This window comes from Fringilla coelebs, assembly GCF_963513975.1.
Source record: "Fringilla coelebs genome assembly, chromosome: Z".
Taxonomy (NCBI): Eukaryota; Metazoa; Chordata; class Aves; order Passeriformes; family Fringillidae; genus Fringilla; species Fringilla coelebs.
In genome coordinates this window covers 57383480-57407779 of record NC_140031.1, presented here as the reverse complement: position 1 = coordinate 57407779, position 24300 = coordinate 57383480, and the positions used below count along the sequence as shown (strand labels likewise).

The window sequence follows — 24300 nt, the reverse complement described above, 5'->3', positions numbered from 1 at the left end:
ATAGGAAGCATAGCAATATATGGAGTCATAGAATAGTTGAGGTTGGAAAAGCTCTCCAGGATCATCAAGTCCAGCTGTTAACTGAACACTGCCATGTCCACCACTGAACCGTGTCCATAAGTGCCATATCTCCACACCTTTTAACTATCTCCAGGTTTGGTAACTCTGCCACTTCCTTGGATGGCCCATTCCAATGCTTGTTAAGCCTTTGATGAAGAAATTTTCCCTAATACTCAACCTAAATGTAACAGACTTGAGGCCCTTCCTCTTGTCTTGTCATTTTTTGCTGGGACCAGAGACTGACCCCCATATCACCACAGTCTCCTTTCAGGGAGTTGTAGAGAATGATAAAGTCACCTCCAAGTCTCCTTTTTTCCAGGAGGAGCACCCTCAGCTCCCTCAGTCTTTTCTCATCAGACTTGTGTTCCAAGCCCTTCCCCAGCTCCTTTGCCCTTCTCTGGACGCACTCCAGCGCCTCAGTGTTCTTCTTGTAGTGAGGGACCCAAAGCTGAACACAGCAGTCATGGCACAGCCTCACCACCGTTCAGGAGGACAGTCACTGCCCTGGTCCTGCTGGCCACACTATTGCTGGTGCAGGCCAGGAGGACACTACTGGCCCTCTTGGCCACCCGGGCACACTGCTGGCTCATGTTCAGCTGCTGTTGATTAACACTCCCAGGTCCTGCACCTCCGGGCTGATTTCCAGCCCCTCCCTCCCCAGCCTGCAGCTCTGCAGGGGTTGTTATGACCCAAGTGCAGGACCTGGCACTTGACCTTGTTTGACCTCATACAATTGGCCTTGACCAATCAATCCAGGTGTCCAGTTCCCTCTGCAGAGCCCTCCAGCAGATCAACTTGGTGTTATCGGCAGACTTACTGACAGTGCACTCAATCCCCTCATCCTGGTCACTGATAGAGATATTAAACAGGACTGGATCCGATACTGATCCCTAGGGGAACACCACTGCAGACTGGATGTCAATTGGATTTGAGTGCATTCCCCACCATTTTCTGGCCTGGCCATCCAAGCAGTTGTTAACCCAGCAAAGAGTGCATCTGTCCAAGACAGGGAGAGCCAGTTCTTCCCCTGGGGAAATGGTTCCTTCCCATGCTGTTGCAAATGGTTTCAGTGGCCTTACTGAGTAGGTAGAAAACACCTATGGCCCTTCCCTCATCTACCAAGTGAGTCACCTTGTCACAGAAGGTGATGAGGTTGCTCAAATAGGACCTGCCTTTCCTACTGTGCTGATCCCCAGGTTGTCCTGTATATGCCATATAATGATACTGAAGATAATCTGCAACAGAACCTTCCCCAGCACTGAGGTCAGGCTGACAGGCTTGTAGTTAGCTCCCCAGATCCTCCTTCCAACCCTTCTTGCAGGTGGCTGTCATGTTGGGTAGCCTCCAGCAAACTGGGGCTTCCCTCATTAGCCAGGACTGCTGGTAAGTGATGGAAAGAGGCTTGGTTTGCACTTCCTTGAGCTCCCTCAGTAGCCTTGCATGGATCCCATCTGGCCCCAGGCATTTCTCTGTCTAAGGTTTATGCCAGGTTATGGGGCCTTCATTCTGCTCCCTGCTCATTTCTTTTCACTCAGGGACCTTGTTAACCGGAGAATAACTGGTCTCACTATTAGAAAGTGAAACAAAGACAGTATCTGAGCCTTTCCATATAATTTCCCAGTTTGTTTTTCTCTGCATCTAGTAAAGGATGGAGGTTCTCCTCAGCTCTCCTCTTGTGGCTAATGTGTTTATATATACATTTTATTGTCTTCTATGGCAGGAGCAAGATCAAGTTCTAGTTGTGTTTTGGCCCATCTAGTTTTCTCTGTCCATTACTTAATGACACCAGCGCTGCCTGCATTGTCTTTCGAGGTTATAAGTTCTCCTTTTCATCCTGAGTTCCAGCCAAAGCTCTTTCTTTAGCCAGCTCACTCATCTTCTCTGCCTTGTCTTTTTGGCACATGGGGATGGCCTGCTGGCTGTGTCTTTAGGATTTCCTTCCTCCCAAGGTACTCTGTTGAACAATCTCCTAAACAGGCCAAAGTCCGCCCGGTGCAAGTCCTAGGGGGCAGCCCTGCTGACCCTTCCTACTTTTACAAGAATTAGAAACTCCATCATTTTGTGATTGCTGAGCTACAGACAGCCTCCAATAATCCCAGCTTCCACCAGTCCACAGATCACAAACAAAAGATCCAGTGGGGGGCCCTCTCAGTGGGCTCACTCAGCTCCCTGATACCATTGGTATCTTCTGCACGCTCCAGGACCCTCCTAGACTGTTTCTTCTTTGCTGTATTGTATTCCCAGCAGACATCTGTTAAATTAAAGTCCCCATGAGAAAAAGGGCTAATGATTGAGACTTCTCCCAGCTACTTGTAGAATAATTCATCTGTTTCTTTTTCCTGGTTGGGTGGTCTATAACTCCCACCCAGGTTTCTGCCTTTTTGGCCTATTACCTTGATTACTGCTGATAAACACTTAACCCTATCGTCACCATCATTAAACTCTAGACATCCAAAGCAGTCCCCAACATACTGGCTACCCCACCATCTCTTATTCCCTGCTTATCCCTTCTGTAGGGTTTATAGCCATCCATTGTAGCTCTTGAGTTGTTGTATCGTGCTTCAATGGTGATAGCTATGTCATCGTTTTCCAGCTGCACAATGGCTTCCAGCTCCTCCTGTTTGTGGCCTATGCTGCATGCATTGGTGTAGATGCACTTCAGCTGGGCAATTAATCCTGCCACCTTTTTTTGGAAGTTTGTGACAGTTTTCAAACACTTCTCTTGTTTCTAGGACATCAGTAACTCTTGTGTCTTTGCTGCAACAAAGATCTCAATCGCCGCCTCCATTGAGATGGCCGGCTGACAGACCTCCCTAGCACACTGTCCCTTAAATACTGACAGGCTGTCCCCAAGCTTATTGCTGCCATACCTGATATTTATCCCTTCCCCCTTTAAATTAGTTTAAAGGTCCTACAATGAGCTGTGATAATACCTATGCAAAAATCCTTTCCCCCTCTTCGAGACAGGTATAGCCCATCTGTTGCCAGCAGCCCATGGTGTCACACAAACTAACCATGGATCAAGAAACCCAAAATTCTGCTGATGACATCAATTATAGAACCAGGTATTATATTGACATCAGTTATAGAGCCAGGTATTATATTCTGCTTGATCTTCCTATGATGTTTCTTCTCTCATCCTTCTTTGCCACTGGAAGGATACAGGAGAAACTATTTGTGTTCTGATCCTGTAACCAGTTGTCCCAGGGACATTATTTTGCATACGTTATTTTCCATATAGAAGTCCTCTTTCTGTATAAAAAGGATTCTTGGTTACTTAATTTTAAAAGGATCAGATGACTGTATAAAAAGTTACTGCTGTGAGATACTGGAACTTTTTTGTTAGCTGTCTATGACTTCCTATGTGGAACTATCTTTATACTATTACATTAAGGGGAGGATTTTATGTCTGCTAATATTAGTCTTGGTGAAGCAATGATGCTGTTAACACTTTCATGAATTTAGGGATTGTCTATAGTACTTTTTGAAATCCTCCAGTCTTTTTCAGTTGTATTTAATGTAGTGACCAGTGTGGTATACCAGTAGCAAATTTCATTATTTTTTCTTTTGTGGATAAAAGTACCAGCTTTTGGGAGTGTTTTAATTAAATATACACAGGTATATATATAGTTATATAGATAATATGTGAAGTGAGAAGATAGGAGGAGCTCATCCTTTTTAACGTTCTGTTACCAAAACGAGAATAATCTCACATTTTCTTACTCTTGTTTAGGATGAGATCTTATGCTCTGTATTCCATAGCAGACCAACACTCCACAAAGACCTGTTTGAGATGTTTCAGATCACTAAAAATTCAGAAATAGAAGCAGGAAAACAAGTTTCTTTCAGAAGTAGTAATCTGCTACCTTATCATGATGGTCTGTGAAACCACAGTCTTCAAGTCATAAATGCTTTCTACATCTTGTTTTGCTGTCTGGCAATATTTAAATATCTGTTAAAAATTTCTCATCAAGATTTCCTTACCTCCCTCTAACAGATAGTTCTTTAGTTAACCTAGCTGCTGAGGGAAGGTTGACATGAGGGAACAAGGACTGTTGAGGTTTTTTTAGCTGTGTTTCAAATGGGTATGTCTGAGAGACCCAGCAGCTTGTCTTCTGTAGCAAGGTTTTTGGTTGTGCTAGAAGAGACGACAAGGGACTTTTTACAAGGTCAAGTAGTGATAAGAGAAGGGGGGAGTGGCTTCAAACTGCTGGAGTAGGTTAGATTAGATATTGGGAAGAGATTCTTTACTGAGAGGGAGGTGAGGCACTGGAACAGGTTGCCCAGAGAAGCAGTGGGTGCGTTATTCCTGGAAATATTCAAGGCCAGGTTGAGCAGGGCTGTTGGCCACCAAATCTAGTGGAAGGTGTCCCTGCCCATGACAGAGATTTGGAACTAGATGGCCTCTAAGTCATTCTGTGATAATACTCTTCTGCCCTTAATGAGGGGAGAAGAAGTGCTGTCTTGGCCTTTTTTTTTTTTTTTTTTTGGTTGCATAATTTGGTACAGATTAGCAAGAATTCATTCTGAACAGTGATAACATGTGGGGATTTGTCTTTGAAGGCTTTTTTCCCCTATGATGAGAGGAATTCGGGGGTACAGGCTTCTGTGGGTTAATTATTATTGTGATAAGCAACCAAGTTAGAGAAGATTTTGCAGGTGTTTTTTCCATGATGCTGGATAGTGAAACTACAGCTCTTGACATGATTCCCATTTGGCTGCTTTTTCTTTTTTCTTTCCTCATCTATGTATGCTAGTACCAGGCTGTATTAAAAAAAGTCAGTTTTGCTACCTAGGGACTGCAGGCTGATTAATTTGATAAATGTGGGTGCCTAAGTGCTTAAATATAACCTGGCTATGTTCACACATGTTATCTGAAAGTGCTTACAAACACTTCTCTGCCAGCAGCTGTTTCAGAGTTCAAAGGTCATTGGTGGTTTTGACTGCTTGGAACTAATATCAATGCAAAGTAACATATATTACCCTATGCATGGTATGAACCTTTGAGAAAGGATTGCGTGGCTTTATAATTTTGAACGGTATGTGTTACACATGCAGAGTAATGTAGAAATGATGGCCTTTGTGATCACAGTGTATGTCTGAGAGAACTGAACCAGCACAAGCACCAGTTAGTGCTCAAAACCACCATCTTCATCTTACTTCTCCTTGGAGACTTTGTACATAAGCTGTAGCAGATTAACTTAAAATGTACTTGCATCAACAGTGTTAATGATCCTAAAATTTAGTCTGTTATTTTGGCTTTCACGTTACATGTTAGCCTGAATTTCAATACTCTAACTTTTTTAATGGCTGGCCTGTTTTTCTAGTAGGTATTCAATTTAATTCTTTCTCAGAATATGCCACTTCACAAATAGTCCCCACTGTAAAATGATCTGGTTTACTGTTAATTTGCTGTTTGGTACATGGACTCTAGCAGAGCACCATAGTTACTTTAGTGTCACAATACCACAGTTCTTTCAAAAGGGCAGGCTGCCCCTTTTGTGCAGTGTTATGAATAGCACATGAACAGAAGTCTTAAGATAGAATGTTAGGGACAGTCTTGCCAGTTGTTGTCAAAATTGTACGCTTCAGAGCTGAATGGATTGTGATAATGCTGCATGTCTTATTTGTGTGTTTTGCAAGGTTTCTATCTCTTTCTTTCTCATACTGTAATTCAATCACCCTCATAATACTGTGTTAGCATGGTTTGTAATATGTTGCCTTGCAAGAGTCTGCAGGTTTTTTGCTTCATGCTTATTCACCACAGTCTTGCCTCAGAGCTGTCTTCACAACTTAGTACATTGACACTTCCTTATAGCATTTCCTGTTCGTCATGGCTTTTGTTGCTGTACAAAGCTCTATGCATTGCTACACTTTTTTTTTTTTCTCCCTTGCATTACCTACTTTTTGACCCTCCTGGTCAAAGTTGCATTCTTGACACTCTCCCTTTTTTTTTGGACCTAAAGGCCTTATTTCCTGTTATGTTTTTGAACATTGCAAGGAAAATGGCTACCTGGAGTAGCAATCTGAATTACTGCTTTTTTTTTTCCTTTGGTCTGACCATCCCTTGGCAGTTAAATGGTCAGCAAGACTATTTCAATTTACCTCTGAAGGGCCCAGGCCTGGACTCAAAAACAGCACTAGGACATAATCTGCTTTGTTCTTCTGTCTTTTTGGTCAACCCATTGTTTAATTTCTGTAACATGCTCATGATGTCTAGACACTAACCTGCCTAAAGGCAAACATGCTGGCTAGGGCTGATTAGGTATCAAATGCCACTGTCCCACTTCAGGGAAAAAAAATATCTAGAGATCTACTGGAGTCTCTTCTCTTACTGGAGCTTCTTCACAGTTCAGTAATTTTACTTGGTGAAGACGAGAGTTGATGCTATTAGGTACAAATTGGAAGAAAATAGTCTTTCAATATGACTACTCTTCATCATAGAGAATTGCAGTATGTGATACATATGTTAATTTGCAAATTTTGTTTCTACAGATTCTTGTCCTTCAGTTGCTTGTGTATGTGTATTTTCTTGATGCAAATTTGATTGTATACTGGCCCATTGTTACAATATAGTTTACCACAGAAAACCAAAAGAAACAAAGCCTCTGTGAATAAAAGAGATTTGGCCCAGAAAGATTTGAAATACGCCAAAAAAACGTGATTAAAACTAAGGCTAGATGTTGGTACCAAAAAATGATGCATTTTATGTAATAGTAGAAGAAGCAAAGAGAAAGGAAGAGGAAAGAAAGAAAGAAATAGAAAAAGAGGTGTGCATGGGGGGTGGGGGGACAGGGGGAGAGTGACAGGGGTTAGGGGAAGCATGTCACCCATCTGAGGGTCCCAAAGACATCTCGTTGCTCCCCTCTGTCTGATCCTCTCGGCGGTGAGGGTCCCCTGTCGCCGCCACACCCGGAGAGTTCAGAATTCCGTGGATCCGTCCGCACTTCGGGCAGGTGGGAACGCCCCGGTGCCCCCGGCAGGGGCCGGTTTGACGCCGTCCCTTGTGACACCGAGGGTCTGTTCCATCCTCCGCGGTGCTCGGGGCGGGGTCCGGGGACCCCTTTGGGGGCTCGGAGGGGCCGTGACGCCCCCGGGCCGTGAACGAGCTCTGCCCGGGGGAAGGGGCCCTCGGGGATCTCCTCTGCCCGGCGGAGGATGGGCGGGCACCGCCTCGCCCCAGAGGCTTTCCAGCAGCTCCCAAATCCTCTCCTCCCCCAGCCTTTGGGGCCAGGGCCTGTCTGGGTTGGCAGCTGACAGCCCTGGGGCTGCGCTCTCCGCTCCGCAGGCGTTCAGCTTGAGTCCTGTGTGAATGTGTTCTTCTTTCCGAGACCCGAGTTTACTGCGTCCTGTCTCCATCAGCGAGCAGGTCACTGCCTCAGTCAGAAGGTCTGTTCAGGGTGCGGTGGTCTTTTTGTAACACAGTTTCACTATTTCAGTGAAAGTCCTTCATGAAGGTGTTTAAGCCATAAATTATAACATTCAGTCTCCTATATTCACGATCTTTCGGAATTCAGTTTTGTGTTTGTTCACACAGGAGTGTAGGATTAAACATTCATTTTAATGAGTTGTGATGTTTTTGCCAGCACATTTTCTATATTCATTGTGGCAGTTAGGGACACGGTTTAGTTGTGCACTTGGTAGTGCTGGGTTAACAGTGTGACTTGATGATCTTAAACATCTTTTTCAAAACCTAAACAATTCTGATTCATTGCTGAAATACCAGAAACTGTTTGAAATTGTGTGTAAAAATTTATCTATGGTTCTGACCCAGCCTGGTGTCAGACTTTTAAACTACAGTTAATTGATCCTTAATCTTTTCTTGAAGTTGTTAACAAACTGATCAGTAGGATCAACTGTTTCACCTGTGCTTTCAGTGTGCTCTGAATTTTGTATAACTTGATGCAGGAAAAAGCACCTGAGCCGTTTACTTTTTGCCTTGTTTACAGTCAATTGGTTTTTATTGTTATTTTGTTATAATACTATATTATAAATGACAGTATTATATTGGCTTTTGCATTTATGTATTAGCTTTTGCATGTTGTTATTAATCAGAAGTATTTTGATAAGGTACAATATATACTTACTTTTAACTGCTTTTGGCATAGTATCCTCTCTTAGTTTATGTAGGCACCATGTATCTCCTTTAAATAGTAGTGAAATAGATATATATAAAATTTCTTAGACTGTAGCCTGATAGAGGCTATGGGATGTTAAAGTGCTTTTTCATATGACTAACTCAGCAAATGGTGTAAAATAATTAAGTAATTCCCCACATTCAGGGACTATCTTATCTGAAAGACAAGGTAACTCAGGCAAAAACGAGAACACCAAGAAAAGAAGAATTTATTGACTCTTTTTATCAGGGGATAAAACCACAAGAAGAAATAAACTATATTCATCTAATCAACAGGATGGCATGCAGACAAGTCAAAGGTTAAAAACTGAGCAGGAAAATCCCTGAAACACCTAAAAGCACAAGAATGTTTGAATAATGAAGGAAACTCATGAATATGTATATAATGTAGCAGTATGTAGAGAACATTGTTTTACACTAACTGGTGTGCTTTCTGGCCCATCAACAAAAACACCTCAGCTCTGGATATTTTTACTTTTTTTAATCCCGTATTATACTTTTAAAAAATTCTCAAGTGTGGAAAGTGTGGACTTTGTTTTTCACATACTGCAAGTTTTAATACTGTGAAGGAAGGCAGAAAAATCCCGTCTCTGCTGCAGTTTGAAAAAAGGTCATATTCCTATTGCTCAAAAATGCATTGTGTAAAATGCATTAATCTGAAATACCTATTAAGTTAAATAAAGCTGAATGTAAACTACATGTTTACATTCATAAAAAAACTAAGGTTTTTTTTTAGGCATTGGCTTTGACATCAACTTTGACATCAACTATTGGATAGAAAAACAGCTGTTGTTTCAACAACTACATTTGATTCTTTTTGCAGCGATTTTAACTCCAAAGCTTTCTTAGTTCTGATTGTATTTTGAATGGCTTTCTCTAGCATGTTTTCTTAAGTGGTTTTGTATGCTGTTTCTCATTACAGACGCCTCCACCTCAATAAGAAAGCCACGGACAAACAGCCATATAGCAAGCTTCCTGGTGTTTCCCTTCTAAAGCCGTTAAAAGGCGTGGATCCTAACCTGATCAACAACCTAGAAACCTTCTTTGAGCTGGATTATCCTAAAGTATGTATATTATTTAGTGTAGTTTTTTCCCCCTATGTCTCAAAAACTCCCATGACAAGCTTGGATGGGAGCTATGCTGCTTGGTTGTCTTGTATGGTTCTTCCTTCAGTAGAAAATGTATTATTACATATTTTACATGTTGCAAACAAAAATTACTCCTTTTTAAAAAGCTCTCTATTGAGGAGCCTGTCGAAGGCTTAAGGGTGAAACATACTCTACACTCCACTAAGGTTTACTTCATCAATATTCCTGTATTGTGGTGTTTATAGATTTAAGTGTTTCATACTGCTGCAAGAGCTTAATTGAGAGGCAAGAAATTCTCCTCAGTTCTCTCTAAGAGATCCTCCAATAGAGAACACTTTAACTGATAGCCTGAAACTTTTTGGTGGCTCTTACTGATGGCTCATCTAATGAAGAGTTGCTCAGTGATGAGATACACTATCTCACCAGTTGTTGATAGGTAGGGTAGTCTCTAAGCCATGTGTTAGTGTTGGGAAGCAAATACTTCGTAAAAGCTCACATTTGCTGTTGAGCACTGTTTGAATGTGTAATACAAGCAATAAGTAATGTAATTGATAAGTGTGTCAGATGCTCTCCTTGCTCTAAAGATCTTAAAAGAAGTCTGTAAATGTTTGCTGTATCATTCAATATTTGAAGTATGCTCCTGTGGATGGGAAGAGGTGCATTTTTTTTTTTTAACTGAATTTGTGTCTGCTGAATTCTGAAATTTGAAATTTAGCTTTAATATAAAAACTTCTTTTTTCTCAGTTCTTCTCAAAACTGCATCTGACACTGCTTCTCCAATTGTAAAAGGTCAAGGGCTTGTGTGAGCTGTACAGTAAGTGTTTGTGTATTCTGAGAGCCTTAAACTGACAACTAAGTAGGCAGGGTAAAACAAATAAAAATCTCTAGCACTTGGATCTAATCAGAGATTGGATTTTTTTTCTGTAATGAAGCTTCAAGCCTTTTGAAAAGCTTCAGACATGAACATATGAATTCTTTCAGCTCAACAAAGTGCAATAAAGTGTGGCCAAGTACATTTTAAAGCATACTTGAGGCAAGCTGCCTATGCCAATATTGCAAACAGTGCAAAGAATTAGCAATATCATAAGGTGTTACATGAACTATAATGAACACCCAAACATTATGCAGCTGGAACATTTGGCTACAAATATAACTAGTTTAATAATTAAAAAAACCCAGTTATGTTGGATCTTGCTTTACAAGAGGTAGTCTTGGTCCTTAGTTCTAAAAACACATGGATAATAATCCTAAAATGTTGGTACTCCATGCAAATCTGAGTTTCAAGTAATGATAGATAATAATATTTTTTCCAAGGAGACTGAAAATGCATGTATGAATTATTCCATTTACTGCAGCACAGATTAGACAGTATGTGCAAGGTCCCCAAACTGTCTGAAAAAACTTTTTATAGTTACTGTCCAGAACTACTTTAAGAGATTGACCACAAAATTAGAGCAACAGTATTGCCTGTATTCAAAGTTCAGCTGTGCAGTGAAAAATCATTATGAAAGATTAATCTTAAACTTTTTCCAGTGAAGCTGAATTCAACCTGCAGTGATAATGATTCTCTTCTGTGATACTCCATGTGTGAAATACACTTCTGTTGAATGGAATCCAGTTATACTCTCTAAAAACTGCAGGATTTAAACATAATATTTTTGTCAGTGAAGAGTTCTCACCTACTGTGCATATTGTAATTTTGCAAAAGTTTCTCTATTCATGTTAAATTCAAATTAATCTGATGGTAATGTTTATGTCAATAAGCTTTTTTGTTTTTTTACTTTGCTACTGCATACAAAGGTCATTTGTTTTGAATTTTTCACTTCTCAAGTACTGGAGTCTGAAATATCTGGTTTACTTCTGGTTGAATTTCTTGGAGAATGTGGATATAGAAGTGTCACTGCTGCTGTGGATTGAAGATTGATTGTATAATGACTTGGCAAACCAGTTTTATTTTACAAATTTAATTTAATGTGCCCTAAAAAGATAATTTCTTCAGTTATTTATTTCTATGGTGTTCATGCTATCAAGATTCTGTTGTGATGAGAGGACCTGTCTGCTTAATGAGACAACTCTTTATTAAAAAATCCATTTTCCATTCTGTAAGATGGTAGAAGTCAAACACTGCATGCTCCTTAGCCAAATTGACTTTAAGTTTGCATTCTGAGAGGTAAAGCTATTTGCCTGATACTTTGTAGTGCTAGAACAAATTTTAATTCCCATTTAAATGATTTTAAATTCCCTCAATATTCTGAATGGAGTTAGGGTAGATCAGGCTTTTGTGTAAAACAATACCATTTATTAATTTGAAGTATATATATTTAACTTAATATGTTCTGTTGTATCTAATAGCCCTTACTGAACAAGAACATAAGAAATTTTCATCATAGAGCTAATAGAAAGCTTTCAAAATTCAGATAGCTTTTGCTTAAGGAGTTTAGTGAAATGATAAAATAGTATAAGGGAGAATAAGAACTGTTTTGATTGCTGGTTGGGATTCTTTTTTACAGGAACTACTACCAATGTCCAAGAAAATTGGTTCTTGTGATTGAATTTTTCAGTCTTGGACTGTAAAAATGGCTTCTGGGCATCTTGATCAGATTTTTTATATTTTAGTCTTTGTATTGGAGCTTTAATAGCTCTAATTTTAACAGGGTAAAAAAAAAGTTATATCAAGTAAGAAGTATTTGCTTCATTGCAAAAGCAGAAGTACCTTTATCAAAGCTGCCTCAATGTTGAGTGATTTATTTCTTCGCCCACTATCACTAGCTTGTATAAGCATGTAGCAACTACAGTTTTCCCTTACCATTTGTTTTTTCAACCATTACTCTATTAATAAGAAAATACAGATATGTTACATATACATATTCCTGAGCTTTGTTGTACAACTAAGTATACATATGTACATATACTGGTCTCTGTGGGTTATCTTCCAACTCTGTTCTGCATATGTATCTATAAAGTAAAGGAATGGAAGATGTAGTTCAATGGTATGCAGTCATAGTGTGTCATAACCCCATTTTTTAATATTTCAGGTCTGTCATTTCATTTAATATAATATTGGATTTAAGATTCATACTTGAGCAAAAATGGAAGTGGAAACGAAAATTTTACCTTGTACACCAGAACATCTTATTTCATGACTAATAGAGACCCTTCAATAACAGCAGAAGTAATGTTCATCAGTAAAAGAGTTCATTGAGACACAGCCATGGTTGTTTTTTCACAAGTACTTGGCAGTGCATTAAAAAACTGGACTCATTTAGCTGTAAAACAACCCCTTTGTTTTTGATTCTATAACAGCACTTTTTATTTTTTTAGCTTACTACGCTCTTAAGCTTTATTTCATAGAGGGTATGGATGTTAGCTGTATGTATGTAAATATATATGTGAGTGTATACATTTTTGTTTTTACTAGTATGAAGTACTACTCTGTGTACAAGATCATGATGATCCAGCTATTGATGTGTGCAAAAAGCTCCTTGGCAAATACCCAAATGTTGATGCTAGACTGTTTATAGGTAAGCAGTGCAACTTGAAGGTGGGACTCTGACTTGTAAAATGATAGGTCTTCAGCTCCATATGGAATACTCTACATGGAGTTGAAGACTCCATATGTATATGGACTTAAATAGTTGTCTTGTTCAGCCCATGTTGCTTCTGTAGCTTAATCACCAGTTTGCGGTAAAAAGTAAGTTTGTAGTCAGTCTGTGACAAAAGTCGAAGAAAACTTAAGAAGGAATGGTTTGGGTAACTCCCTGCAATTTTTCCTCCTAATTCCAAAACAACAGTTTAAATCCTGTCTTTGCACTGAACTAAATGTGCAGGAAGTGACTCAGAGTTGTGGCTGTATTTGAGCTTGAGGTCCTGCAACAATCCTTTTTTATCTGCTTAGGCTGTATGGCTCTTTCTTCACTTTATATTTGAATTAGCAGAGGAAAGGGGTATTAGAACAAGGTAGTAAAATGTAATTGGTTTTTTCTTCTCTGATATAAAAAAAACTTTACTATGTCTGTCAGCTGGATGTAAAGGAGTGTGTCTCACTTTATTCAGCTCCTTTTTAATTTTTCTGCTGAAATTACTGTAGAATACAATCTTCATAATCACAGTCTCAAAGAATAGAGATGAATGATGTTTACCTTATAAGAATTTAGTAATAAGCTTTATAGTTCAGCTGTTCCTTTAATTACATTAATCTTGCTACCTTGCCATTTTAAGGAAGCATTTGAATTTTTTTCCTTTTATTTTTCCAATTATAAAATATAGAAATGAAGGTATACTTAAAATGTAGATATTTTGTATAAAAGTGGACTTTAAGAATTGGTGGGTAAATATTTACTCTTCTTCAGTTCATATATTTAAATAGTTTGGATATTGAATCTGAATTCCAAAAACTCCCCATACATTAATTTTGTATGATGTTTGTATTTTTTAGGTGGTAAGAAGGTTGGCATCAACCCCAAGATTAATAACTTAATGCCTGGCTATGAAGTTGCCAAATATGATCTCATATGGATTTGTGATAGTGGAATCAGAGGTAGGTGTATATGTGCTAACTGTTAAGCTGTGCTTATTCACCATAAGCAAACAGATTTTGGAGACTATTTTAACTGAGATTATGAGCAGAAATTAAAGTTAAAAGTCTGCAAAGAAATGTTTTTGTGAAATTAAAATTAGCCTCTAATTAGAGGAGAAAATACCTTTAAAAATACTATTCAGACTCTTTCCATTTTATTTGATGTTGATCATAATAATTGTTAATCACTAATATTATTTTTATGAAACCATTTTTATAAGATAGGATGTGTCAAAGCATATGTATTCTTGATACTGGTAATAAGATGAGAATTAGTGTCTTACTGCAGTAGTCTGCTAATGACAGAGTTGCTCCATCAAGTGTCATTTTTTCATTTGTCACTTAGTAACACCAGACACGCTGACAGATATGGCCAATCAAATGACTGAAAAGGTGGGCTTGGTCCATGGGCTTCCCTATGTTGCAGACAGACAGGGGTTTGCTGCTACCCTTGAACAGGTGAGTGCAGTGTTGTGGGGGGGATGTTGTTTTATTGTTTATGCTTACAAAACCTTGCTGAGTGAAAGATGTATTGTGCCTCTTGTACTTTGTGAGTGAGGAAATGGTTATTTTTAGCTGCAGTCACACATCCAACTCAGGGTAACTGGGACAACTTCGAAGTGCTCCAAAATTCCTCTGTGGTACTCTGTCTGTTGATTCAATATTTAAGTTTACAATATGAGCAGTAAAGATTACAAGATACATGTTTTGGAGTTTATATTTAAAATTATTAAAATGAGTAATTGAACTGATGAATCCTTTCTAGTGCTTAGTCAGAAAGGACTAATTAATTCTATTTTGATATCTGAAAAAGCACACAAAAATGGCCATGACAAGTCTAAGCTAATCTAGCTCACACAGTATCTTGCTTCCAGCAGGATTTACAAGCAGAGCCTTTATGGAAAGTAGAATAAAAGCAAGGCTTATATCCTATATACTGCCTCAGTGTTCTGTAATTTTCAGCTGAGAGACTACCTGAGCAGGAGCCAGACTCGTATGTTTACTAATCCTTAATATAATAGTATTTTAGTAGAACAGATTTCTTAAACTTTTCCATTATTTTTTGAGTCCATGTAAGTTTTTAACACCTGTAATTTTCTATAGTAGGAAGTTGCATAGATCTGTTTGTTACAGGATTTATATCTGGTTTATTCTGACTCTCGTTCTGAAGTGCTATTTCATGTCTCATAATAATTGTATTGTGAAAGAGAAAGTGAAAGGTTGATTCCTATCCACCATCTTCATATTACTCTTTCTGTTCTATTCTTCCCTCTGTTCTATCTCAGTAAGTTCTCTTTGGTAGAATGAAGAGGTTGAGTTTGCTTTTTTGTTCCTTGTGTCGCAAGGCATGTAATCTAATAAATTTTTATTTGGAGCTGGCATGTATAAGATATTTTGGCCCCAAAGCTAACTGTAGGGATGAAAGACAGAAATGTGAGAGATGAAAGTACAGTGAAATTCAGTACTCCATCATTGATCTAAATGAGGGATGCTTTTGTGTTGATTTTTCTTCCTTTTTTTCCTTTTTTTTTAATGATTCAAAGTCTGAATTTTTTCTTATAAGAGAAAATAAGAGAAATTTTTTCTTATAAGAGAAAAAGCAGAGGTCTGTAGCACAACTTTCCTAGTGTTGCTACTTGTAAAAGTAAGAATTAGAGCTCCTGCTCCTGTATTCCTGGAAGAGCTTTTTACCTGCTGATCCAGTGTACTGCAAGATAGGCATGCCTTTTCTTGAATGAGTTACCTTACCAGTGTGAAGGCAGTCTACACTAAATAATAATGAGAGGCACTAGCACTCATTCCCTCTGTTTTGTAGGTCATTCCTAGTCTTCAGGTACTGAATCTTGTAAAAAGCTCTTCTCACAATCTTGAGTTTTTTCTTCATTGTTTTTGTTTGCAAGCGTGCTAAGTAAACACATTTCCCATGCTTCTGTAGAGTCATATAGTAAGTTTGTAAGAACATGTATGCAGGACTGCAGTTAATTTTCACAGGAGGAAGGCAAGAGCATGTCTGTCAGTTATCACCACATAATGCATTAATCTTAGCGATTAGTTGGTTACTTAATGGTTTTTTAATACATACATTCCCTGAGAAAAACCTCAGTAAATTAGAAATCAAATAAAAAATGAAGTGCAGTAGTTCAATATGTGGATTTAAAACCTGCTTATAGATTTGCAAAAGTACAGCAAATATCACCAATAGATTTCTCAGATCTGGTGATACACTAGGTTTTTTAAAATGGTACTAAAGGTCTTTCCAAATACAACATCATAATTGGCTGCACTTAGTGTTTTTTACCCTCCATATGCTTCCAGAGGAAAAAGTTGTCAGTGTAGTACTTACATACAGAGTTTTAAATGCCTTTTGTTCTTTTGACAGGTCTATTTTGGAACTTCACATCCAAGGTCCTATATTTCAGCCAACTTAACTGGCTTTAAGTGCGTAACAGGCATGTCATGCTTGATGAGGAAGGATGTCTTGGACCAAGCTGGAGGACTGATAGCTTTTGCACAATATATTGCTGAAGATTACTTTATGGCCAAAGCTATAGCTGACCGGTAAGATGACTCTGAAGTAAGCTTATTGCTTTAAGTGTAGTTTAAATATTTCTTTTTGTTGCTTTTTGGGTTTTTTTAAACACATGGCACATACTCTTAAGTATTGGTGTTCATGTCAGCTTTACTTATATATAGCAAGCATGTTAATGACATATGCTTTGTCCTATCAGTATAAGGCTTTTAGAAATAATTAAGCCATATAATTGTCAGTTCTTCTAGAGAAAAGTTTCAGAACTTGGTTTAAGTTCGGAGTTTAAGTTCTTTGTTTAAGTTCTTTTTTTTTTTTTCCCTAAGAAGAGTCTTGTTGAAATACGGGTAGATTTTTTTTTGGTTTTTTTTTTTGCCTACACCCATTGTAATAATAGGGCACATATGCCAAAGAAACTTCTTAAGCCTAATAAAATTCTTGGCTTATTATCTAGTTGGTTTTTGCATCTCTTATTTACACATTTTTATTGTAACAAATTCATTTTTCAGGGGCTGGAAATTTGCAATGGCCACGCAAGTTGCAATGCAAAACTCTGGTTCATATTCTATTTCTCAGTTTCAGTCCAGAATGATCAGGTAAGATTTTGATCTTTACTTCCTCTCCCACCCATCCCTGCCCCTTTCTTCTGATGGGGACAACCTGATAATGAGAGGGAATACATTTTCCAAGCTAATTTGATCTAATGCCCAGTGTGCCAAAGTTCAGTGCACAGCTTGATGCTTGCTTCTTCATTAGTGCTGGGAGAGAGGTGCTGACTTTCCACAGAAGAATGACTGCTAAAAGTGTTAAAAAAAATTAATACACCCCTACCCTTAGTATCTTTAAAATGCTATCCATAGCATCTTTGAAGGGGAGGTTTTTTGCAGTATTTTATTTGGAGGGGCTAATTAAATTTGATTAGCATTTTAGAAAATACCACGATGGCTTATTTGGTGAGGCAGGGGAGGAGGAGGTAATGAATAATGCAAAGTCAAAACTGATTTGTTTTTCTTTTCTAGGTGGGCCAAACTACGAATTAATATGTTGCCTGCCACAATAATTTGTGAGCCAATCTCAGAGTGCTTTGTTGCCAGTCTAGTTATTGGATGGGCAGCTCATCATGTGTTTAGATGGGATATAATGGTATTTTTCATGTGTCACTGCTTGGCATGGTTTGTATTTGACTACATTCAACTAAAAGGTGTTCAGGTATGTAATTTTATTTTCCAGAAGGTTACTAAAATTACTCATTGCCATTGATTTCAGCAAAAAGCTAAGCTGAATTACAACCATAAATAATTCTATTGGCATGCAGGAAATAGCAGATCCAGTCCTGTTACTTGTCAGTCTACCAGCTTCAGTTACAGTATGATGAAAAGGAAGAAGTACTTTTGGTTGTAATTTTGTATTCTACAAAATTTTGTACTTGCCTCTGACTAGGCTCTGAAAGTTTGTCTGTCCCCTTAATTGATACTCATGTTCCAAATCTGCTCTACATGGGCATATGCAGAAATTTTAAGCTCATTTGACAGTACAAGAACAGAAGCTTTGTGGGATTTCATTTTGGGTTGGGGGGGTATTATTTTATTTTAGTTGTCACTTTGTCTTATATTTGTGTATGTGTACATTTTTCACTTCATTTTGTTAATAATGGGCAAGGAGATCCACTGTAACCTACTTCCAAGGCCTCCTAAAACTTCTAACATAGAAAAACGCCACAAATGTGAACAGCATTTGTTCTTCTAATGCTGTAGAAAATACTTAATATGGGTAATTGTATCTTGAACATGAAAATATTCTTGGGTTTTAATGAAGAATGCTATTGATACATAAATCTGCCTAGTAAGCTTTATAAAACATATTTGAAAGGTTAAGTTACTTTAAAATTTCTCTTGAATTATCAGTATGATTAAATACCTTGCTTTTTATTATTTCTAGGGTGGTGCTCTGTGTTTTTCAAAACTTGATTATGCAGTAGCTTGGTTCATCAGAGAATCCATGACAATTTATATTTTCCTATCTGCTTTGTGGGACCCCACCATTAGCTGGAGGACGGGGCGCTACAGATTACGTTGTGGAGGCACTGCAGAAGAAATTATTGATGTATAGCCACACATTTGTAGCTGTGAATGTCAAAAAGTGAAGGGGGAAAGAAAAGTATTATAAGTTGTTTATATACTTCCAAGAAGATCTACCTTCAGTAGTTTTATTACTTGTATGTTTGGTATCTGTTCTTCAATTTATTTTTGCATGGCACTTGCATCTGTGAAAATACATATGTAGTCTTGGCCAAATGGTACCTTCCTTCTATGTACAAATAAAAATAGGGAGAATTGGTCCTGACAGCTGCTTTCTATTTAAATGCTCTGCAGTAGACTTTTTTTTAAAAATATCCTCTGGGATATGAACAGCTTCTTACTCCTTGGTGTGCTAGGCTAGTGAATCTAGGGTTCACATAGCTATTTTCCTGCTGGATTGCACAAGGCTGTACCTAGTAAAATCACAGAGGTACAGCTGATTTTTTGTTTTATCCCACTAAATTGAGCTAGTAATAGGACCTTGGGAAAGAAGCTCTGAAATGTTTTATGCCTACCTCTTGTAGTTGCTGCAGAACAATATGAATAGAAAGACTAAACTGCTTTGCAAAAACAAACTAAAGTAAACCTGTAGTCTTGTGTTTATATGTATATAGGAAATATTTTAATCATTGCAGTAACCAAAAGTGGACTGAGTTTGATAAGAATGAGTTGGAAGGATTACTGGTCAGGCATGTATTATGGGCATCTTTTGGCCAAGTCTGATCTGGTTCTGTCTCTTGAACCTCGTTAAGCACTGTGCTGTAACTAGCCAAGGTGATCCCCTCAGTACTTCCATCCTTTTTTAAGGGGTGTTTGTTCTTCCCTGTGAGTGAATGCTTTTGTGGTGGGGGGTGGGGGAGGGTGTTGGGAGTGTGTGTGGGACAGTAGGGAGCAGAAATACATTTCAAAAACATTTCACACATGAGCTATTTTCTTACACAATGTCTTAAGAATGTAATTTCATGATGCAGGTATTTAATATCTTTGTAAAGTGAACATACATACCTATACTAGTCATAATTAAGTATTCAATTGCAGTAGATATTGTGAATATATTAAAGGGCCGGGTGAGTTTGCTGTTACTGATTAAAACTGTAGTCTTAATTTAGATATCAAACGAAGTTTCCTCTTGGCTGTTTGCCTGTTAGTCTAGCCTTTAAATTGGACTTCTGTATTCCAGTGGTATGACTAAAAGGACTAGATTATAATGCATGCCATGGTTTTCCTCTCTCTGTTCCCTGTAATTTGGTTTTCAACCTCATTGTGATATTTCCTAATTTGTGGTGAACTGGACTTGTTTTCTTTGAACGCTTTTTAATTAAAAAAAAACAAAAACACATAGCAAAGCTAGAGAAGACTGTTGCAAAAGCCTTTTGTTTTCATAATTGTATTTATGCTGCTTTACTTTTCTTCATATGGAATAACATATTGTCACCATGAACGTGAACTGCTAATTACAAGGTCATGTCAACAAAGCAGCTTTAAAAGTTGGATGATGATGTGTAGCATATTAGCAATAATGACATGTATTTATAAAAAATGGACTTTTTACCTTACTGAGCCAATCCCCTACCCATCATATGCTACACAAGTGTAATGCATAGGTATTTGTTATAAAACATACTCTGGGCCAAGATGCTTCATCCACCTTAATATCTCTTTTGCCTTACGGTAACATGGAACTTTATTAATGGGCATTTCTGTATGAACAAAGGCTTGTGATGCATGCTTCATTCTTTTCATGTGAATCAGGAAGAAGCACTTTTCCTGAGGAAGGATTTACACTGAAACCTAGTCTAGTTGTGACCCACAAAAACATTCTTTTTTTGATATTGCTTTTGACATAGTTGAATTTTACTGACAATGTTTGTATCTTCATTTGTTTCATGAAGTTTGATGCCATTCATTGCACTGCTGAAGTGAAGCTTAGCTTGCTACTTAGCTTTATGCTGATTTCTATGCAGGCAATGGAACAGAACCAAAAAAAAGGCTGAACAGACTTCCGTTTAAAAAACTAGGTGGGGATAATTGTTTAACAGGTGCTTTGGTATTAGTAGAGCCATCTTTGGCTGTGAAAAACAAAGCTTCACTTAAGCAAACGGTTTCATTTGGGTATTGTTTGGTTGATGATGAAATGGAAACCAACAGTGTCAAATGTTGTAGACAATGCTGCAACAGAACTTTTAAAAGTTAAAAACAGCTTATGTAAAAGTTATGTTTATTTACAGCTGTGTAGAATACACCTTGTTTATTTAAAATAATTGTATTGTTTTTTTCCTTTATTTAAAAATAAATTTTGAATACAATCTATTTGGAGTACTTTTTTCCTTTCTTCAATGATGCTGTAATGTGACAGATTTAAGTGTTTATGGCAGTTTTGTTAGAATATATTTCTAATTAATCTTCACAGCAGTAAAGGTATGTGCCTTTAAAGGTTTTTTTATAACTACACCATCTCTTTTGGATTTTATATTTGACTGAAATTAACTCAAATGTGCTAAACTGATTTTGAGTTATTCTTAATTTCTTAGAGTAGCTTCAGTGCACAAAAATTTTACAAGTGAACAGCATAGTTCCATATCTACTGTGCAAGTGAGCATAGTTCCATATCTATTGTAACTAGCCTGGATTCAGATTTTAGAGATGATACCTTTTGTCACAAAACATATTGGCATTGAGAAATAATGTTGATCCTTTGCTTTCAGGTGCACTAACTCAAAAGCACTCTGAACTTGCCCTGCCATCTAACTTGGCTTCTTTTTGTCTCTTCCCTACCATTTATGAAGATCATGTGAAACTTAGAGACTGTGTTTATGAAAGGGTTGTTGGAATCCTGCATGCATGGTGTAAACAAACACTGCTGGAATTACTTGAAAACTATTTATAGAAACTTAAATGCTCCCAAGTGTATTTTGTGCTCAGTACATTTGCAGCCACAGCGCAATACATAAATCCTCTTCCCTCAGTCATTTCACTACTTTCCTGCCTACTGCTAAAATAATGTTGTTCTTTTATTCTGTACTTTCAGCTGAAGTCTTTCTCCCTTGAATTCCTTTTGCCACTCTCCTGCTTCCTGCTGAATGCTGGCTACCTACATTTCCTCTCAAGTCTGTTTTGACAGCTGGAAAAGCTTGTCTGTAACCACCTGTTTTCACAAATCACTTCTGGAAGCTGTTTCATTAATCTTAAAACCTCTTAAGCCTCACACCTAATTTCTGATCATCTAATTTTAGGGTGGGTTTGAGCTCCAGCTGTTGTTCTTCCAACTTGTTCCCCAACAGCACTGATACTGATGATAGCTGTTGATGCTGGGGAAGCCTAAATTTAATATGGCAGATATACTTTTAATAGTGTTTTTATACTTAAAAAAAGATTTCTGCTTTTATAGGTCTATGCTTGCATAAATAACACTTAGAAGAGAGAATGGCAATGTATGGAATGGCAATAATTTCAAATTTTATCCATCTTTTGGGTCTGAGAATGTGTTTGTTTTGAACTAATGATCAGAATATTCTAAATGGTTTACTACTTGGATATTCAGAGTGAATGCACAGGTTTAAATAAGATTTTTTCTAATCTCCTAAATTAAAGTCTGTGTCATAAGCAATACTTAGTGTTATAATGCAGTTATCTGGGCAGATGAGAATTTCCCTCCACAAAGTCATCTCTGCTTTTATGTTGGCTTTGGAGAATATATGAAAGATTCTTATGTTAGTGTTGTAAAACTGCACTGTAATTGAAATCAGGGTCCTGGGATGTGCTTTTAACAAAAAAAATCATAAAACCAACCCAACCCAAAACACAACAGACAAACAAGAAACCCCCACCAAACAAACAAAACCAAACCAAAAACCACCACAACCAAGGAAACCACCAACCACAGAACCAAACCCTGCTGACTTTGTGCATCCTGTTGATTCTGAGCCTTTAGAGTTGGACTGCTTAAAAAGTTGTTAGCTGTTCTGCACTGCACAGGCCAATTTCAATTGCCAGCTATCACACAATTGAGAATAAGTGATAATTCTTAGGGTTAAATTCACCACATTCTGCTTTTGTTTATTTGGCAGGTCCCTAAATGTTTCTTTGTAGCAGTTTCTAAGGACAGGTGGCTGTGTTTTCAGTTTTAAGTCCTACCTGTAATCAGTGTCCGGTTTTCCCTACAAATCCAACATTAAATGTAAGCCTACCAACCAGTCTTGTGGGTCCTAAGGCTTTGCTGATGTTCAGCTGTAACCTCGCAAGGCTGTGACCTTGCTAAGGTTTCCTTTTCAATGGCAGTTCTAGGTTAGTGTCCTGCAAAAGTTCTAACGATGCTGAAGCCCTGCAGGGTCCATCTGAAGGGACAAGTGTCAAACAACCCTTTTTAAGTGGAAGATGTTTGTGCTGCCCATCTTTACATTTAGCCGAGGTTAAAATAACTAGTCAGCTTAATTCTGTAACCTAAGATACTGTAAAAAGTAAACTATTTTAAATGCTTTCCAACACAGCATTTGGAATGCTTTATTTCTTGAATTCTCATCAGATCAAGAGTGGACTGCTGCTTATGTGTAGTCTGTGCTTCTGGGGAGAATGTGCTTCTTCTTGATCTGAATTAGATCTAATGATTTTTTCTTAATTGTTGGTGTGACTGCAGATGCTCAATTAGGAAATGCAGACTAGGGAGCCCTGCACTAGAAGTTTATGCATTGCTGCTTCTTTCTATCTCATCCCTCCACACATTCCCCCAACACTTTTTTTCCCCAGTTTCAGACAGGAAGGAAGGGCCTCAGCCAAAACCCATGTGCCAGCTGGAATTAACAGCCATTTTATATGTAGCCAGTTTGTGGGTGAATGGGAGAGGTCAGGCTCATGTCGCTGTGCAGGAAGCCAGTAAATTCACAGGGAGCACAAAGCAGGAGCTGTCAAAAGAAATCTCTTCAGTGGGCTTTCACATGAAGTGAATTATTATTCTTGACTTTGTCTTTTCATCCTCTGGGCCTGTGTTAAACTTAGATCTGCTCACAGGGTGGAAGTGAGCTGAAGCCAATTTAAAGCTCTGCTAGCCCTCCCCCTGCCTTTACTGTATGATGAATAGCTTTTCTTCTTTCAAGGCTTGCCTCATGCCTGGAAGAGTGTATTTTTACATGTTGAACAGTAACTTATTTTTGGTGGCAATAACTTTGCCTTTTCTCAAATACCAAAACACTGGAAGAGGTGATGAGATAAACACAGGCCTGTAGAGTACACATGTAAAATGCAGCAACACATTCAAAAGTAACTCCCTAACCCTATAGAAATGGGAAAATAGAAACTATGAAGCCTTTGGAGGAATCTGTACATACAATTTTTGTTTTTCTATTGCATGTACACACACTACATAAATTAAGGTATAGGTGCACGCATTTTTACGTATGAACTTTTATATATAGATATGTACTGATGCCAAAATAAAACCTTGTAAGAAGCCTTGAATTTGACAAACCTATTCTTTCTGTAAGTGGACCATACAGGTAAATTAATGATTTGCTAGTATAAAAGGCCAGCAGCACAAAGTTAAATAAATTATGAGCCACTGGGTCTAGTATCCAGTTCCATTTCACGTCTCAGTAAGCAGACAGAGGAAAGCTCAAAACCTGTAATTTTCTTCCTGGACTTTTTACTTATAAGCTTGAACAATGTTTTATCCACCTAGGCTTTTGCATCTTCTACTAAGAATTCAGAAACTCTGCTTCCTTAGCTGGCAGCCCCCCAAATCTGAGCAAGACAAGGCACATACTTTTGTCACCTGCCTCCTTTCTGTTCAGTTTCATTGGCTTCCGCTCCTCCTTTTTTGGGGCTACTGTTGTTCCTGAGTG

General features: G+C 38.0%; 1 protein-coding gene across 1 annotated transcript in view; it reads left to right on the top strand.

Annotated features, from left to right (window-relative positions):
• UGCG (UDP-glucose ceramide glucosyltransferase) overlaps positions 1 to 20757 on the top strand; it is a 36338-nt gene extending 15581 nt beyond the window's left edge. Inside the window, exons 2-9 of the mRNA XM_084225082.1 lie at positions 9120 to 9261; positions 12704 to 12806; positions 13721 to 13822; positions 14208 to 14320; positions 16242 to 16420; positions 16898 to 16984; positions 17408 to 17597; positions 18327 to 20757. Of these exons, the coding sequence (XP_084081208.1) occupies positions 9120 to 9261; positions 12704 to 12806; positions 13721 to 13822; positions 14208 to 14320; positions 16242 to 16420; positions 16898 to 16984; positions 17408 to 17597; positions 18327 to 18497 (1087 nt within the window). The 3' untranslated portion in view covers positions 18498 to 20757. The remainder of the gene's footprint in view (positions 1 to 9119; positions 9262 to 12703; positions 12807 to 13720; positions 13823 to 14207; positions 14321 to 16241; positions 16421 to 16897; positions 16985 to 17407; positions 17598 to 18326) is intronic.
• The last annotated feature ends 3543 nt before the right edge of the window (positions 20758 to 24300 follow it).